Source organism: Rhizopus microsporus (assembly GCF_002708625.1).
Source record: "Rhizopus microsporus ATCC 52813 unplaced genomic scaffold scaffold_12, whole genome shotgun sequence".
Taxonomy (NCBI): domain Eukaryota; kingdom Fungi; phylum Mucoromycota; class Mucoromycetes; order Mucorales; family Rhizopodaceae; genus Rhizopus; species Rhizopus microsporus.
Genome location: NW_019671927.1, coordinates 761,505 through 778,399, shown reverse-complemented (window position 1 = coordinate 778,399; position 16,895 = coordinate 761,505). Strand labels below are relative to the sequence as shown.

The window sequence follows — 16,895 nt, the reverse complement described above, 5'->3', positions numbered from 1 at the left end:
CACAAGAAACCGCTGAATGCATTGAAAACTTATGTCGGACTTTCCCCTGTGTGTTGAACGGAGCTTGGGTTCCCTTTTTTGGGGGAACTTTGAGCTGTCCCCCTGGGCATGAAATCCAGAGGATGGCCTGACAAAAAACACATCTCTTTCTTCACCCCCCTCTCTACCTCTCTCACTTTCTCTATCTAGCTACAAGTCATATGCTTAGAACTGCCTTTCAACGTTCCTTATCGGGGCTTACCAAGCGCCCTTGGACGCCAATGACAAGGCCAATGTCAACACTCAAGATTCAACCTATGCGCAGACCATGTCTCGCAATGATACCAAAGAGCAACATTTTCAAAACCCAGCAAAGATTGATCCAAGTATCTGCAGTACAAACAGTAACAAAGCCCATTGTTGGATACTGGCTCTATTTTAATGCCGGTCTTATCTTTGCAATTGTCGTCGTCGGTGGATTGACACGATTGACCGAAAGTGGATTGTCCATCACGGAATGGAACGTTATTTCAGGTATGAAACCCCCTCGATCGGAACAGGAATGGGTAGAAGAATTTGAAAAGTACAAGCAGTTTCCAGAGTATAAACTGTAAAGTGTAATACCCAAAATAGACTTGCAAAGTAAGAAAGAATTAACGATATAATATAGTCTTAATCGCCACATGACATTGGACGAATTCAAAAACATTTTTTATTGGGAATGGTCTCATCGTATGATCGGCAGATTCATCGGCATGTCCTTTATTGTGCCTGGTTTATATTTTGCTTCAAAAGGGTACATGACAAAACGAGTCATGAAGCAGACATTTGGTATTTCATGCTTACTAGGTTTCCAGGTAAAGCAATGCATGAATGAATAGACATAAGGTCTGACCATGATTTTTTTAGGGCTTCATGGGTTGGTACATGGTCAAATCGGGACTGTCGGAAGCACTCATGAAGGAACCCGGAGCCGTACCTCGTGTGAGTCAATACCGATTGACGGCTCACTTGGCAACAGCGGTTGCTATCTACGGTAGCACCATCTTTGTTGCTGCAGATATTCTCCGTCAACACAAGATTGCCACGGGTCAGTACCCATCCTCAACCGCGTCCATGCTGAACAACCCTGTATTGAAGCGATTCCGTATCGCCTCTCACAGTTTGGGCGCTCTCATCCTGTTGACCTTGCTCTCCGGTGGTTTAGTAGCCGGTCTGGATGCAGGACTGATTTATAACGAATTCCCTTTTATGGGTGAAGGTCTTGTTCCCCCTAAATCGGAACTCTGGTCAGACTTTTACGTCAAACCCAACGATAAGGGCAAATGGCGCAATTTCCTCGAAAACCCTACGACTGTCCAATTCGATCACCGAACCTTGGCCGAGACTACAGCCACCCTCACGGCTGCTCTCTGGGCTTACTCTCGAAGACTGCCATTACCCAAGAACGCTCGATTGGCTGTGAATACGATGATGGGTGCTGTTGTGGTTCAGGTCACCCTTGGTATTTCTACCTTGATCTACATGGTTCCTATCGAATTGGCCGCTGCTCATCAAGCTGGTGCTCTTGCCCTAGTTACTTCTAACTTTTGGTTAATACATGCTTTACGCCGTGTTCCTTTATAAAACATATTTTATTATTAGAAGAAGATTATAGATATAAATAAATATATAAAAATGGGTTTCTCTAGATATTTTTCTTTAATAGTAGATTTTACAAGAAGCGAGCCAATTCGCTTGAGGCAATGCTTAAATCAGGTCTCTGAGTGTTTAAGGCACGGATGAGCTCGATCAAGTGGTTTCTAGTGCCTTCCTTTAATTGCTCATTATCAGAAAGAACTTGAGCAAAGATGTGAAGAAATTGTGGTAAATTGTTAAAGACCTAATTAATTAAGTTAGACTTTGCTTTTTTTTTTTTGAGTGATGAACTTACATATGCGTTGTTTGCGCCAAACAATTTAAAGATACATTCAAACACAGGCTGGTTTTCTTCATAATCAGCCTTCAAAGGTAAAGCATTTATGAATACAGGTAATACTTGGTCCAAGGGCACAGCTTCAGGATGAGCAATGATCATTCGAGCAACAGCACCTGCGGCATTATCTGTCGTGTTGGGTAAGGTTTGGTTATTAAACAAGGGAGAAAGAGCAGTTAACAAGGCAGGATAGTGTCTATCAACAAAAGAAAAATGAGTTAAAGCTTAAAGGAACACAACCAAACTTACGCGCTCAAGTCAACTTGGGTATGAATAGTCAAGCAGCCTAAAGCAAATGCAGCATTGCTACGGACAAGCTCATCTTCATCACTGCAAGCCTTGACAAAGACTTGTAAGAGACGTTCTGTATGAGGAGTAATAGCAGACTTGATGCCAACGATACATTCACCTAAACAGCCGACAGCCATGGCTCTTTCAGTCTGACTCTTGGTAGGCTTGTAGTACTTTAAGATGTAAGGTAAAAAGACCTCAAAGGAAGCAGTAAAGTTGGGCCCGACAGTTTCACACAAGGCAGCGACAAGGTCGCTAGCAGAACTGATGAGCATCGCTTCTGATTCCAAATCATCATCCTCCTCATCAAAATCACCTTCATCAAAGGCTTGTTGACAAAGAGACTTCTTTTGATAGATTTCTAACAAGTTGTTGCAAATATCCTCAAGACATTCGTTTACGACAATAGGTCCCATCAGGCGGAGAGCAGCAACAAACTCGAGGCAGATTTGAGCAGCAACAGAACGATCATCTTCTTCCTTCCACAGTTCGATGGTCATGGGCACAATTGAGTTAATCAACGTCTGGACATTTTCATGGACTGTGTATGAAGCAGGCACACCAGAAACCCAAGCAGTAGGATTAGACATGGTGTAAGCTGTCTTGAGGAAAGTAAACAAGCTCTGTGTAGCCGATTTACGAACGCCGTCAAACAAATGGCTCGAAAGCTTTTGCAACTCGGCCAAGGAGGTTTCGAGATAGGGCAAGAAGTGACTCTTGGTATTAGCAAACAGCTCTCCAAGGGCATCCACCGCAAATTCCTTTTCGTCCGCCAAAGGAGAATTGAAGCTAAAGTTTTCAAATTCGTCTTCCAACTCGTCATCGACACCACCTGTTGTCAAATCGATCTCTTCTTCGACAGCAGCCTCAGACTTTTCTTCGGCCTTACAGGTCGAAATGATTTCAGGAACGATCGTGGGTAAGAAAGGAGCGAATTCTTCACCAAACACACGGACGAGGTTTGAGAAGAGAGCAAAAGAGCATTCACGAAGACGTGCTGATTCGAGATGCAGCTGCTCGATAGCCAAGTTCATGATATCTTGGGTGTAGGGACGGAAAGCGTCAGCACCGACTGCTTCAGCAATTGAACCAGCGGCATCTGTGGCAACACTACGGAGCAAGTGATCATCTGCAGGTTCCTTTGTCGACATGAATTGAACAATACGTGGCAACACTTGCAAGAAGTAAGGATGGAAAGCTTCGCCTGCAGCATGAGCAGCGCTACCAATCGCAGCAATCACAGTGGCTCTTGTTTCGTTTTGATTGGCGTTATCCAGAAGGAATAAGAGTTTCTCCATCAACAGAGGAAGATATTGGATGATATCGGATCCTAAGCCGTCAAGAATGGCATCCAGAGCATTACATGCGTGCTTGGTTACTTCGGCATTGTTGTCGTTCATCAGATTAAATACGAGAGGAAGTAAGACTTGGTGGTGCTCGGATACATCTGAGGGCATCTCATCAGCAAGACAACCAAGAGCCATACAGGCAGCACGACGGACGATAATCTCTGGATCTTGAAGACTGCCACAAACCAAAGGAAGGAGCTCATTTAGTTTGGTGGAGATAATATCAGTACATCCTTCAACCGTCACAGCAAAGGCCATCATGGCAGCCTTACGGAATCGAGGATCAGGGTTTTGGACATAGCTCAAGACAAACGGCATAACAATAGGAAACACCTGTTGAGGAGGAATGTTGGTAGCCAAGGCATTCAGAACCTTGAAAGCAAGGCGTGAAGGAGAGTCTTCGTCAACGTCTTCAGGGTCCTCTTCAGTACCGATGGGCATTAACTTTTCAACAATATGACCAACCAACTTCATCTGTCTAATCTTGTGTTGTTTGTAAACGGCAGCCCACATCAAGAAGGATAGTGCCAAGACACGCATTTCATCATCCAGGGTGGTGTCGGATCCAACCGTCAAGAAGAAATCAATCAGATGCGCCAAATGCTCAAACAGTAAGGGGGCATCCAACATGAGCAAAGTGTCGAATACTTCAAATATTTTGCTTGCATTATCGGTATCACCGTCCTTGATACATTGCTCCAGCACATTAACCATGCTGGGGATAATAGCTCTAAACATCTTGATCGTAGACTTGTCTTCGCTATCAACAAATTCGGATAGTTTGCCGAGAACCAATACGGTGGTGATTCTAACTGACTTGCTTTCTTGATCAACAATCGTCTTGTTAAACAATTCAAAGAGTGAAGTAGTATTGTTCATGAAGAAATCGGCAATGACTTCAAATAAGGTATAAAGGCAGTACAAACCGATCTCACGGTGGGCAGGGCTCTGGCTGGAGCAGGACTGGTGCAAGAACTCGAGCAAGGCTGGCCATTTGTTATCTGGCATATCAATACCTGCCACAGTTGATATTACTCGAGCGATAGAATGACGAACGGAATCACTAGAGATAGATACTATTAGCCTTGTCTTTCTAAATCGTTATTTCTTTTTTTTTTTTACTTTTGTTCATTAAGAGCAATAGTCAAGAGTTGAGCACGCAAGTTGACCTTGACTGACTCTTGAATTTGAGACCACCATTTGTTAGTTCTCTTACGAAGCTCAACAGCAGCCAGTTGACGTACTTGAAAGTGAGGTGAACGAGCGACGACCTCGACAAGGGCAGGTACACAGTCAGCTGTAACATAGTACTGAGTGTTTAGTACTGAAGTAGCCTATTTTGTGTGGCGCACGCGCATATATTAGTTATTTATACAACTTTCATAAATATCACATACGTTTCTGATCGTTTCTGAGTCTTGTGCTTGAGCTAACTTGGTCAAAAGGTCGTCAAGACCAGCAAGAAATTGCTATTTAGCTTGTAAGTATCGAGTCTTGCTATTGTTCCTCTTATTTTACCTCCATTTTGAGTTTATATGAAAAAAGAGAGAGAAAGAAAAAAAAAAATTTTTGTGTTCTACATAAAAAATCCTTTGAAACTGTCACGTACACACAGACAGCGCGTATACATACACGCATATATACATACACACACGCACACACATACACACAGACGTGAACACTTATAAAAAAGGAAACCTCACAAACACACACAGATATACACATATAAAAGACAAAGTAATAAGATGCACAATTATTTTTTATATCACAAAACAATTGTAAATTTTCCCCCAATTCAATTCTTTTACTCCTGAGATCTGAGACGAGCACCAGCATTGATAACCTTGACGTTCAATTGAGCGGCACGTTCAAGGATAGCGACACGCTTCTTGGAAGAGACATTGTGAGCAATTTCGGCAGCATAAGTACGGTTGTGCATCAATAATAAGTTGAGTTCACGGACGTTGGAAACAGTGAACTTGCGGAAACCGTTAGGCAAGAGGTGACGAGTCTTCTTGGCAGAACCGTAACCGATCTTGGGCATAGGGGCAGTACCCTTGAAACGTCTACGCATGGCATTATCAATACCCTTGGGCTTTCTCCAAGATTCCTATACAACAGCTAAGTAAATAATTCAATTAAATTAAAAAATGTCAACTTACACCAACACGCATGAAGCGGTCAGATTGGTGGCGCTTGAAGTGAGCAGTACGCTTCTTGACGATGTTGTGCTTAACGGCAGGAGTGACCATTGTTATACTATAATGGGGATCATTTTTAGTTTTTCTCAATCTAATCCCTTTCTTATCCCCCCTTTCTCTCTCTCTCCCTCTCTTTTTTCTCTGTTGTTGCTTTTTTCAGATCTTTTTGATGTGTTATCCAGATAGATGTCCCACTAAAATCTAGGATGAAAGGGGGATGTGATGTGAACTTACCCTTAGAACTAATGGATGGATGCAAAGAGGAAGTTAATCCATTATTTTTCATCCCACTACTTTACCCACCCACTGCCCATTCACCGCACAGAGAGACACTGCTGAGTTTAAAATAAAAACTGTCAACAGGCAAAAAAAAACAGGCTGTAATAAAAAAGGAAGCCTTAATTTTCAGGAGACAAAGAAAAAAAGGCTTACTTACAGATAGAGAAAAAGATGGATAAAGAAAAAGATAGAAGGAGAGATAAGGTATAAGTATTATATGCTTAAACTTGTTTCTTTATTATGGAACTTTACATGAAAAAGGGATATTGTGATTTGAACCTGATATTAACTCATATTTTACTGGTGTAAGCATCTCTTCTTTATTTTAGTCATAAGCGGGAAGCCAATATTGTTTTTAATGATTTCAAAAAGGGGGGTGACACGCTAAAGGGGGACAAGGAGCGGATATAAAGTTGCACTCCTCTTGTACCCTTCTTCTTTCTTTTATTAAATTTTTTTTTGTTCTAAAATGAGTCAAAATACAGCCCCTACAACAAACGCAACAGCAAAGACGTTATCTTCATCAAAGACGTTTCCAAGGAGGATTCGGTCTGCTTCCGCACGTCTATTTTCATCTACAAAGTCAAATCCAACATTACATAAGCGTTATTCATGTTATTTTAATTCTGAATCAAATCAACAACATCTATCTATATTGAACCCATCAACGTGGTTCCCCAAGATACGCTGTCGGTCGTCATCATCATCATCTTCATTTTCACTTGTATATTCACCATCATCCGAGCATCATTCACCTAAACATCCATATTATTCAGAACCACATGCATCTAACTTGGAAAGTTTATCCTCGGAGCTTGAAGAGCTTTACAATAATGCTAAAATCGAGGTACGCGCGTAAACGTATACTGAGCTTATTTTTACTAAACTCTGTTTGATTATATATAGATTGATTTTGCTACGGAGTCTTTTGGATCTATTTATTATGAAGGTGACTACTCCACTGCACACTCTAGTTTTGAATCCTGCCTATCAAAATATCAATCAGCCATGCAAACTTTTGGTGACACTGCCAATTCAATAAAGTTCAGGTTCCGCTGGGAAACAGACATTCATCAACTCCGCCTTCGCCTCAACGCATTACCAGAAGTAACCCACTCCATCTACGATTAAATAGACAAAAAAGAACCAACCATCATGTTTATATATAAAGAAAGCATCAAAATAGTTAAAAAACATATACTTTAATAACTAGTATTTAATCATTCAATAAAATGCACTGCTTTTATTTCACGGACCTATTCCGATAATGATATGCAGCGATACAAGATGTGTAACAGTTTAATTAATCATCGTTTTACGGGATTAACAATGATCGCATCTATCACGGGAGTATATGTAAACAAAACATTACCATGCTTCCATGCCAAGTTGAGCTTCGCTTTTTTAATTTTCACTTGTCTGTCTCTTTCTCTCTATTTACGCTTTTAACGCCAACAAAGATTTCACGACGTAGTTACCTGAATATTAAAAGCACTTTTAAAGAAACATTCAAACTATACTCTCTCATCCTAACTCTGAAAAGGGATACGCGTAAGCATATCAATACACGTACAGTCCCATTCTTTTATTTTATACACTACTCAACTACACACACGCATACATATATATCATAATTGGAAAGACACCTTTTTACCTGTTTACTTTCTGTATGTTTGTTGCTGCATACCAAGCAAAGAAATTCAATCAAAACACTCAAAATGATGGGCTATCATTTGTTACCAAAAATAGTAATATTGGTCTTCCCCCCTTTTATGTTGGCTCCAGGGAATTAGGGAAAAAAAGGGCGCCTTACTATGTCTAAAGAGAAGCATTATAAACAGGTCTTAAAAGACATTCTTTTGATCAAGTCAAAGATCAAACACGATACAGAGTGCAGTAAAATTCATTTTATTCTCTATTTACATCATTTGATTCTTAAAATACATGCTTATGTTTTGTCTGGTCTCTCAATCACAGTTTCTAACTTGTCTCCCAACTTGATAAACGTATGACGCAACACACGAGTGTCAACTGCAAGTTTTTTTCCAAGCTCTTGAATTATTAAAGGATTGGCATCAAAGTGCATTGTCCAATATCTAACAATAAACAAAGTCAGATCTACTTTTGTAATGTAGGCACAATTTTTTACCTTCCATCTGTAAAGTACTCTTGATGTCTCTTGATTCTATGAGGAATCTTCATATCTCCCCAGTTTTCGAATCCTCGGACAACACCACCTCGGGTAATGACTTGCTTGGCTGATGTCTTTAAGAGATCTTTTAAATTGCTCTATACAATAATTAAAACATGAGCACGTCATTTCGTATAAAATTTCTTGCAACCTACTTCAACAATGTTGTGTCTGGCTATACAAACAAGTTCATAAAATGGCATGTTGAGTGATTCTTGAAAAAGATTTTATATTTATCACAGGCCCCCAATTTCAGTAAGGGGATCCTCTTTTGTCAAGTCACATTTTTGTCGGAATTTTTATTTATTTGTTGGTCAGCAATGGAATCAAGCAGCCCTCACTGATATTCATGCCTACCACCTTACTGACGTTGTGTTAAATAAAAAGGCAAGTAAAGGGGGGGACATATTTCACGTCTCTATCTCTCTCTCTTTCTTTTATACTTTTTTTTTAAAAAAAAAGATGATCTTTATTCTATTGTTCATGATGACACTTGTTCACTCCATTCTCTGTTTTCCTTTTGTCACGAGCCGCAATACCAAGAATTGTTCTATCAGTAATGAGTTTATTCACATCGATCAAGATTTAGATTTGGAGCAAGGTAGAAATCCAAATTTAACCAAACGGTCGGATTTTGGTAAGTTTATTTCTTGTTATCTTTCAATACACTCATGCTCTCTCTCTTTTAAAAGGTTACATCTATACCCTTAATTCATCTACAATTAGCCTAAGTGCAGACATTGACCTAGGATCCAATCTGGTTACCCAAGAACTTCTATCAAGCTCTGCTGTTGCTATTTTATCACACATCTCATACAACGAAACGAATTCTACTTTACTACTACAAGGATGGATCAGCCCCACGAACAGGTTTAAAATTCAACAGCTGGACAATATCGTGCATCTCGAACTACGCACCTACTCCTATGATGAAAAGAACCATCAATGGTTCAGCAAGTTCTTTAGTGATACCAGGATTACAGGTCGAATCCAACGCACCAATACTGATCAAACTCAGCAAGACAACTCCCAGCAACTTGTGTTAGAACTCACGCCTTATGATGCACCCAATGAGCATCTTCAGATCGTATCGTCTGCGTCCGGCGAAGGCCAGTGGATCGACTGGAACTCGTCCTGTAATTTTAGCCCTCAAAAACGGTCCGATCAGAGCATACAGGAAATCATGGACGCTGCCATCTTGCTTTAAATATCCCCTCACCTTACATTGAATAAAAACGGTCACATTTTTTTTTATAACCAAAGCCTCCAAAAAAATAAAAAAGTAAAAAAAAATGGCAGATAAAACTTTACCTTTTTTATATAATCTATATTTCACAACATGGGCAAAGGCGGATTTGGCGAACGTGGTGGACGAGGTGGAAGAGGCGGATTCCGTGGAGGTTAGAGATTGCTTGTGTTGCATTCATCAAGAGACTGACATTTTATTAGGCCGTGGAGGTGGTCGTGGAGGTTACGGAGGTTACGGAGGTGCCAGTCAAGGACCACCTGCTGAAGTTGTTCGTAAGTAATTCTTGCAAGAGAAAAAAAAACAAAGAACTAATCATACCTGTAGCTATGGGAACTTTTATGCATGCTTGCGAAGGCGAAATGGTCTGTAAGAGTATCAACCCCAAGGTTCCTTACTTCAATGCTCCCATCTACCTCGAAAACAAATCTCAGATCGGCAAAGTAGATGAAATTCTCGGTCCCATCAATGAAGTTTATTTCACTGTTAAAATGCAAGAAGGCATGATTGCCAAGTCTTTCAAACCCAATGACAAAGTGTATATCGGTACTGATAAACTCTTGCCTCTTGAACGTTTCTTACCCAAGCCCAAGGTTGCTGGAAAAGGTAAATTATAATATTTTATGTACGTGCTTTTTGTAACTCTTTTTTAGTTTCAAAACCCACCGGTAACCAAGGAAGAGTCGAAAAGAAGAGTACTCGTGGAGGTGCCACTCGAGGTGGCGGTCGTGGTGGATTCGGCCGTGGTGGATTCAGCCGTGATGGCGGTCGTGGTGGTGGCCGTGGTGGATTCGGTCGTGGTGGATTCAACCAAGGTGGACCCCGTGGTGGTGGCCGTGGCGGTAACCGCGGTGGACGTGGACGATTTTAAATTGTAGTGCATTGAACAAATAAAAATGTGTAAATACAGAGAAAGAGAAAAGTCATGAGCATAAAATGCCTTGAATAAAAAATATAACCCGGCCTAATGATGATCCGGTGCCTATAATAATATATCTAGTGTTTCATGTTTTTTCTTTTTCTTCATTTCAGGTAAATGCCCTTGATTCAAAACAGTACCTCCAACAGTAGATTTCAGACTGATACAGCTTCAAGAGTACGCAATGTAAGTGAATTAGAGTATTCAGACTTTAGTGATGCTTATATATACAAAGTTTCGTACTCGCTTTCTATCAAGATATATTTATAGCGACCCGGAAGAGCGTCACTATTATGCAAGACACAGTTTACACTCCAGAAGAAACTTAATAGAAGACGAAGAAGACGAAGCTGAAACAGTGGTCACAGGACCACGATATCACGCCAATAGTAGTAATAGTAGCAGTAGCAGTAGCACTATTAGTACCGGCAGTAGTAGTAGTAGTAGTAACAGTAGTAGTACAAGTAACCATGGTATCAGTAGCAGCGATGAAGATGATACGACAGGAATCCTTCATCGTTCACCTATTGACTTGTATCGACTAGCCATTAGAACCAACAACGAGATTTTAGAAGACCTAGCGGCCATCATCCGGATTCTTCGACAAATGAACACAATCTATCGCATATTTAACAACAACAACTATCATAGCACATTGGGTTATTCAGCAGAAGGAGATGAAGAAGAAGCAAACAAACTACTGGAGGCCGGTTTATCTGACTTGCAATCTGTCCTAAGCACAGAGCACAAGAGACAATCTACGCTGGCCTTGCTGGCTCTTCTCACGTGTCATCATCATAATGAACATGGTCATGGCTGTTCGGACCAGTATCTTCGTCAATATCTCGATCCAGATGGAGAATATGACCCACGTCTAGCAATATTTGCTGCAGCCATCTACGACGACGAATTCGAGCTGGAACCCAAATCATGCAGAGACATTATGATTGCAGCTGAAGAAATCTGTGGACCTGCCTGGTTGGATGAGTTTCATAAGGAAAAGGAAAGCGCGCTAAGAAAGATGCTAGAAAAACTTGCCTTTGTGGCCAAGATTCGACTAAAAATACGCGACGAATCAAATACAAGGGTTGTCCGCTAGAGATCACCCAAAAAAAAAAAGGAGAACCCTGAGGCACTGATAAATTTTAATTGGTGGATTCTTTTTATGGAAATCCAAAAACTTATCTCTTTCGGATCGATTAGTTTAAATAAAGACTTTTGGGGTAAAAAACATGTTTCTCTCTTTTTACTTTTTTTCTTTACTTTCTTCAATGGCTCATCTTATTAAAAGAAGCTTGACAACATGCGTAGAAAAGCCAGCGACGATCAAGAAGAGTTTACCCATGTTTGATTTCTTTGCCGTATCCAAACCAAAGGCATCCTATACCTTGAGCAATGGTGCTACAGGATTTGCAAAAAGGAGACAGACAACACCATGCATCCAGATGCCTTACCATGTACAAGTAGGCGAAGATGCTTACTTTAAACGATCAGATGCCATTGGTGTCGCTGATGGGATCGGTGGATGGTCAAATACAGCTGGTATATTTCCAACAAAAAAAATTTTATTATTTTACTTATTTTATTTATCAGGAGCAAACTCAGCACTGTATTCAAGCCAATTGATGCACTACGCCAACTTGGAAATGAATCGATTTGAAGACATAGAGGATCCTTATTTTTTTCAATACAACACTACCAATCCAGTGGATATCCTACAACGCAGTTATGAACAAAGTCTGATGGAGGCCAAACGATTAAATACACTAGGTTCCACAACTGCCTGCATTGCTGTCTTACGCCATGATGAATTAAGGGTAGCCAATATTGGCGACTGCGGCATTTCTGTCATTCGACATAATCAATACGTCTTTCGAAGTGAAGAGCAGCAACATGCATTTAACTTTCCTTATCAACTCGGTATTCTCTCAAAAGATCAACCAAAGGATGCACAGTCATTTACAGTCCAGGTCGAAAAGGGAGATATTATCATCATGGCCACCGATGGATTATACGATAATCTATTTGATAAAGACATTCTAGATATTGTTCGAAAGCATGTTCAAGCACATACTATACCAGCTACCAAAGATCGACCTGCTCGCGTATGTAATCTTCAGGCCCAAATGCTGTCTGATGTCTTGGCTAACAAGGCAAAAGAAGTCAGTGAAACCCGATATCGAATCGAAACTCCATTTCAACGACGGGCGATGAAGGAAGGATTCTTGATGGAAGGTGGAAAACAAGATGATATTAGTGTCATCGTAGCCATCGTTAAAGACTGTGAGGATTCTCCTGATCGTCGTTTATAATAGCATCTAGAACTTTGCATTGTTTTTTTATTTATATTTTCCGCATTTTTTATTTATATCATCCTCACTTTTTAATAAATATTTGGCTTGTGTAAGGCATTGTAAGCTTACATAAGCTGAAGTCACTACTTTATGTTGGATATGCTGCATATTAATGACAGGAAAGACATGTGGTTGCATATTCAATGAAACTTGTTACATTCCATTATATTAAAATAGTAACGGTTTCTTCCATGGTTTCAATTTGATCCATGGTTTCTGTCTCTGTTTCTATAAAAGAAAAACGTGGGATATTATAGACATTAGACCGTGTAACCTTAGCGACGCAATATAGCTCTCGTCTTTTTCTTTATATGATTGGATAGTTTTAAAAGAGTGAAACAAAAGCCATTCATGTTTTGATACGCGTGTTTATTATATGAATAAAATAAGAGTGTAGGATATATTTTAGAGAGAGAAGGTGAAATCTATAAAGAACGAATTATGTGATAGTGAAACATACTTGAAAGAAATAAGACTTTGAATAAATTCTATCAGGACAAAGACCAAAATCATCCTCAAGGAGTTTACAGAGACGAGAATGATCATGCTGATATGGCGGAAAGAGCCAGTTGAGTTGCAGACGACGTAAGTGAGGAAGGTGCTGTACCAATCGATAGATAGTTTCGGGAGAGACATCAGTATCCAAATATGCCAGATTCAAAGAGATAAGCTCGTCAAGGGCCATGATGGGTAACATATCACGTTCTGACAAGAGCACGATATCATCATCACATAGTGAAATCACAGTGGGTGTGCGGACAGTTAAATGCGGTATATATCCAAAGCATGGTAGCAACTGGAGTAATATTGTTTCTGATCTGTAGTTGCTCAGGCACAGTTCTCCTCGGTACTCAACCATTCCATATGGATGAACAAATATGTATGCGTCGAGGTCAATCTCAAGACAGGCAATGTAAGGGCATAAAGTGATCAAGTGCTTACCAAATTGGATGAGATCAATTTCTTGTTTTTCACTCTCTACACTACACTTCAAGGGATTACCCATCTCAAACGACATAGGTAAATTCTTTGGTTGCTCTGAAAGAGATACTTCTCGCACGTAACATCCGTACATAATCTTGGATAATTGCTGTTGGTCGTGTAGGCTTATGTGATGCCAAAGTTGTGGAAGAAGAGCAAAATAGCAAGAGCGACATGTACTTGCAAAGTTCTTCTTGTTCTCAAGATAGTTGCCAATATGAGTTATGATTTCTGTAGGGAGTTGGTCAAGTCTCATAGTTCAGTAAATAAGAAGAAAGAAGAGACCAAACGAGAATGATGCATAAATACAAGATGGGTAAAGTTTAGACCAATAAAGACAGCGTGGTGTGACATCTGTATCCAATAAAATCAAAAGGGTCCTTTTTAGTGGTAGAGTCATGAATGTGAGCCGATAATGACTATCAGAGTATACGCTCACAGGATAATATGAAGATATATATCATGTCTTATAATCTTGTTGTTCCGGACTTGCCTTTATGAATCTTTGTTTTTTTTTTTTTTCTTCGAGTAAATCCTTCGGCTCGTCCCGCAACTTTCTCTCTTTCGAAACGCGGATAAAAAAGAGAAGAAGGGAAGGCCTAGATTCAAAGGGATGCGAGAAGAGAAGAAGGGGATTCTGGGAAAAGCCAGCTTTCATTTTTACACAGCTTTTGTCTACCGAGGTTCAGCCTCTCTTATCTCTTTCTCCCTGTGTTTCTCTCTTTTACAATCTCTTCCCCGATAAAAAATAACCAAGCTGAATTGAAATCTGCCAAATCGCATTCAATAATTTCTAATACTCTGTCATAGAATAATTAAATGTTCAAGGGAGATAGACAGACAACCACACGTGATTTCCATATATGGAATATGCATGCTGATGTATGTCCGTGTCATTCAAGATACAAAGGGAAAAAAGAGACAAGTTGCCAAGGAAACAAAGAGAAAAGATGGAAAAATAAGCAAAGTATTGTGTAATAGAAACAACCAGGCTTTACTCATCGTTTTCTAAATTGAGCAACTCTCCTTTTATCTCCAAGCAGCAACAACACTTTCTATTTAAAGCCAATAAACCTCCGACTTTTCTCTCTCTTTCTCTCTCTCTCTATTTTTAATATAGTTTCGACATGCCGTTTTTTAGAAAAAAGAAATCAAAGGAAGGCTTGAATGAAGATAGTATTGTATATAGTATGACACCTCGACACGGTCACGGACAAGATGTAGTGGATGAAAATGGCATTCGGCAGGTGGCAGGCTGCTTACCTATAGATCCAATTAATAAACGATTTCTTCTGGTGACATCAGCGAGCAATCCAGGATCTTGGGTCATTGTAAGCTTATATATAAGAGTATATCAAGGAAGGAGATACTTATCATATTCTATATAGCCTAAAGGAGGCTGGGAAAAGGATGAAACTCAAAAACAAGCTGCGATGAGAGAAACATGGGAGGAAGCGGGTGTAAAAGGAACTATAACAAGACATGTTGGTGTGTTTGCAGAAAAATCGAGGCATGGTGTGAAAGCACATCATTGGATCTATGAGATGGAAATAAAGGAAGTGACTAAAAAGTTCCCCGAACAAAAGAAACGCGAAAGGAGATGGGTAAGGGTGTCTGTATGTGTATATGACCAATGCTAATAGACATTTAGTTTACCTATGATGAAGCAATGCTTGTAGTGAAAGCTCATTATATTAAGGATGCCATCAGTTTATCCAGTCTCAGTCCACTTGTGCACCCTGAGAATTTAGAAGAGAAAAAGAAGAAGAAGAAGAAGAAGAAGGAAAAGAAGGACGATGATGAAGAGGATGGTAATGAAGACGATGGAGAAGAAAAGAAGAAGAAGAAGAAGAAGAATAAGGATGAAGATAATGAAGAAGAAGAAGATGAAGATGAAGATAAAAAGAAAAAGAAAAAGAAGAATAAAAAGAAAGATGGTAGTGATGAAGATGAGAACGGAGGACAAGAAGGAAATGAAGATGAAGAGAAGGAAAAGAAAAAGAAAAAGAAAAAGAACAAGGATGGAGAAATCACTGAGTTGAGCGAAGAGGAGATTGCAAAGTTACAATTTAGTAAATTGGAGTTGGAGCCTGAAACTGACGTACCTGAATTAGTTGGCACGGAAACTAAAAAATAAACTTGTAATTAAGCTTATGGATTCATACCTTATTTGTTTGAAGAGGCGAGCTTTTTTTTTATGTGCTGTCATACAAAATAAAAATGAACTGATCCGAGTGAGCATTTGAATGATTTTATTCATGCGATAACGTTTAAACAAAAAAAAAAAAAAACATGACGCATACACTATTGACGGGTGAGATTGCTTTCAAAAGGGAAATCTTGACGCTGAGTCGGTTTAGATACTATAAAACGATGGTATGGTGATGCATGAATTTCGAAAAAGTTATCAACTCAATTCTTGATCATTTCTTCTTTACCAACACCGTCAAGCCAGTTTCTATCTCTTGAACAGCAGTAGAAGCAATACTTCTTTAGATAATCGTACTCAACTAAGTGATCTAAGAAACGATCAAGGCGAAAAACAGCACTCGCCAATAATTATCTATGGTTATGAATTTCACGAAGAAACAAGCAATATGCATGTTTTACCATGTCGAATTCACTCCAGGGAATACTACGTACACAAAAAGAAAGCTAAATGAACCATAATTGGAAATATGTTACAATTCTACACCCAAACCAGTCTATACTCTTTGCTGAACAAAGAATATATTTAACCTACCGCAAATAATTGGGATGTTGTACCAGACAAAAAGAGAACTGTAAGCTCAAAAAAGGAAAATAAGTATGATAACTAATAATATCCATTATGTCGATGATATCCGAATAATCAAAAGAAAGATGGATTTGATACAATCAATAAAGCATACAACTAAATTTGAAAACAAAACAATTAAAAAAAAAGGTTATTTTAAGGGCAAAAAAGAAAAAAGTGCATCAAATCACAAAAGATATTATTATGGTAAAACAACTCTGCTAAGCCAATGTGAATAGAATATGTCAGTAAGTCTGCTGAGCGAAAGAGCAAAGCTAGTTGAATCAATGATCACTAATTTACTTTATTTCATGTGTATCAACGCCTTTTTCAGAACGAGAATTAAATTTAAAA

The 16,895-nt window shown here is 39.4% G+C and overlaps 11 protein-coding genes across 11 annotated transcripts; 7 read left to right on the top strand and 4 right to left on the bottom strand.

The window, feature by feature from the left end:
- Nucleotides 1-317: 317 nt before the first annotated feature.
- RHIMIDRAFT_204750 (cytochrome oxidase assembly) lies at nt 318-1,605 on the top strand (the record flags this gene model as incomplete). Its single annotated transcript, XM_023606780.1, has 3 exons — nt 318-589; nt 650-836; nt 889-1,605. 3 exons carry the CDS (start codon nt 318-320, stop codon nt 1,603-1,605), a joined length of 1,176 nt encoding a protein of 391 aa, XP_023464836.1.
- Nucleotides 1,606-1,693: 88 nt separating this feature from the next.
- On the bottom strand, nt 1,694-5,118 carry RHIMIDRAFT_244973 (ARM repeat-containing protein; the record flags this gene model as incomplete). The annotated part of the gene is made up of 6 exons (XM_023610131.1): nt 1,694-1,861; nt 1,913-2,150; nt 2,204-4,657; nt 4,717-4,928; nt 4,992-5,063; nt 5,113-5,118. 6 exons carry the CDS (start codon nt 5,116-5,118, stop codon nt 1,694-1,696), a joined length of 3,150 nt encoding a protein of 1,049 aa, XP_023464835.1.
- Nucleotides 5,119-5,398: 280 nt separating this feature from the next.
- Nucleotides 5,399-5,846, bottom strand: RHIMIDRAFT_239272 (ribosomal protein L32e; the record flags this gene model as incomplete). Its single annotated transcript, XM_023609139.1, has 2 exons — nt 5,399-5,704; nt 5,757-5,846. The coding sequence occupies 2 exons, from the start codon at nt 5,844-5,846 to the stop codon at nt 5,399-5,401; spliced, it is 396 nt and encodes a 131-aa protein (XP_023464834.1).
- Nucleotides 5,847-6,435: 589 nt separating this feature from the next.
- On the top strand, nt 6,436-7,329 carry RHIMIDRAFT_258900 (uncharacterized protein). Its single transcript, XM_023611372.1, has 2 exons — nt 6,436-6,921; nt 6,981-7,329. The coding sequence occupies exons 1-2, from the start codon at nt 6,544-6,546 to the stop codon at nt 7,203-7,205; spliced, it is 603 nt and encodes a 200-aa protein (XP_023464833.1). The 5' UTR covers nt 6,436-6,543; the 3' UTR covers nt 7,206-7,329.
- A 637-nt stretch (nt 7,330-7,966) lies between these two features.
- On the bottom strand, nt 7,967-8,480 carry RHIMIDRAFT_30042 (ribosomal protein S6). The gene is made up of 3 exons (XM_023614353.1): nt 8,421-8,480; nt 8,224-8,363; nt 7,967-8,170 (listed from the first exon to the last, which is right to left on the bottom strand). The coding sequence occupies exons 1-3, from the start codon at nt 8,466-8,468 to the stop codon at nt 8,023-8,025; spliced, it is 336 nt and encodes a 111-aa protein (XP_023464832.1). The 5' UTR covers nt 8,469-8,480; the 3' UTR covers nt 7,967-8,022.
- Nucleotides 8,481-8,751: 271 nt separating this feature from the next.
- On the top strand, nt 8,752-9,472 carry RHIMIDRAFT_239269 (uncharacterized protein; the record flags this gene model as incomplete). The annotated part of the gene is made up of 2 exons (XM_023609138.1): nt 8,752-8,902; nt 8,958-9,472. 2 exons carry the CDS (start codon nt 8,752-8,754, stop codon nt 9,470-9,472), a joined length of 666 nt encoding a protein of 221 aa, XP_023464831.1.
- An 85-nt stretch (nt 9,473-9,557) lies between these two features.
- RHIMIDRAFT_204779 (Gar1-domain-containing protein) lies at nt 9,558-10,128 on the top strand (the record flags this gene model as incomplete). The annotated part of the gene is made up of 2 exons (XM_023606784.1): nt 9,558-9,786; nt 9,839-10,128. 2 exons carry the CDS (start codon nt 9,558-9,560, stop codon nt 10,126-10,128), a joined length of 519 nt encoding a protein of 172 aa, XP_023464830.1.
- A 340-nt stretch (nt 10,129-10,468) lies between these two features.
- Nucleotides 10,469-11,654, top strand: RHIMIDRAFT_30030 (uncharacterized protein). Its single transcript, XM_023614346.1, has 2 exons — nt 10,469-10,616; nt 10,666-11,654. The coding sequence occupies exons 1-2, from the start codon at nt 10,548-10,550 to the stop codon at nt 11,527-11,529; spliced, it is 933 nt and encodes a 310-aa protein (XP_023464829.1). The 5' UTR covers nt 10,469-10,547; the 3' UTR covers nt 11,530-11,654.
- Nucleotides 11,655-11,875: 221 nt separating this feature from the next.
- On the top strand, nt 11,876-12,742 carry RHIMIDRAFT_204480 (protein serine/threonine phosphatase 2C; the record flags this gene model as incomplete). Its single annotated transcript, XM_023606762.1, has 1 exon — nt 11,876-12,742. The coding sequence occupies one exon, from the start codon at nt 11,876-11,878 to the stop codon at nt 12,740-12,742; it is 867 nt and encodes a 288-aa protein (XP_023464828.1).
- Nucleotides 12,743-13,223: 481 nt separating this feature from the next.
- RHIMIDRAFT_244965 (uncharacterized protein) lies at nt 13,224-14,021 on the bottom strand (the record flags this gene model as incomplete). The annotated part of the gene is made up of 1 exon (XM_023610130.1): nt 13,224-14,021. One exon carries the CDS (start codon nt 14,019-14,021, stop codon nt 13,224-13,226), a length of 798 nt encoding a protein of 265 aa, XP_023464827.1.
- An 871-nt stretch (nt 14,022-14,892) lies between these two features.
- RHIMIDRAFT_204568 (uncharacterized protein) lies at nt 14,893-15,405 on the top strand (the record flags this gene model as incomplete). The annotated part of the gene is made up of 2 exons (XM_023606767.1): nt 14,893-15,096; nt 15,154-15,405. 2 exons carry the CDS (start codon nt 14,893-14,895, stop codon nt 15,403-15,405), a joined length of 456 nt encoding a protein of 151 aa, XP_023464826.1.
- Nucleotides 15,406-16,895: the final 1,490 nt, after the last annotated feature.

Coding starts and splice junctions, on each gene's coding strand:
- RHIMIDRAFT_30042 (XM_023614353.1), bottom strand. CDS start 8,468: ATGCCATTTTATGAACTTGTTTGTATAGCCAGACACAACATTGTTGAA. Junction 8,364..8,420: donor CCAGACACAACATTGTTGAA/GTAGGTTGCAAG, acceptor ATTATTGTATAG/AGCAATTTAAAAGATCTCTT. Junction 8,171..8,223: donor GAGTACTTTACAGATGGAAG/GTAAAAAATTGT, acceptor GTTTATTGTTAG/ATATTGGACAATGCACTTTG.
- RHIMIDRAFT_30030 (XM_023614346.1), top strand. CDS start 10,548: ATGCCCTTGATTCAAAACAGTACCTCCAACAGTAGATTTCAGACTGAT. Junction 10,617..10,665: donor CAGCTTCAAGAGTACGCAAT/GTAAGTGAATTA, acceptor ATATATACAAAG/TTTCGTACTCGCTTTCTATC.
- RHIMIDRAFT_258900 (XM_023611372.1), top strand. CDS start 6,544: ATGAGTCAAAATACAGCCCCTACAACAAACGCAACAGCAAAGACGTTA. Junction 6,922..6,980: donor ACAATAATGCTAAAATCGAG/GTACGCGCGTAA, acceptor GATTATATATAG/ATTGATTTTGCTACGGAGTC.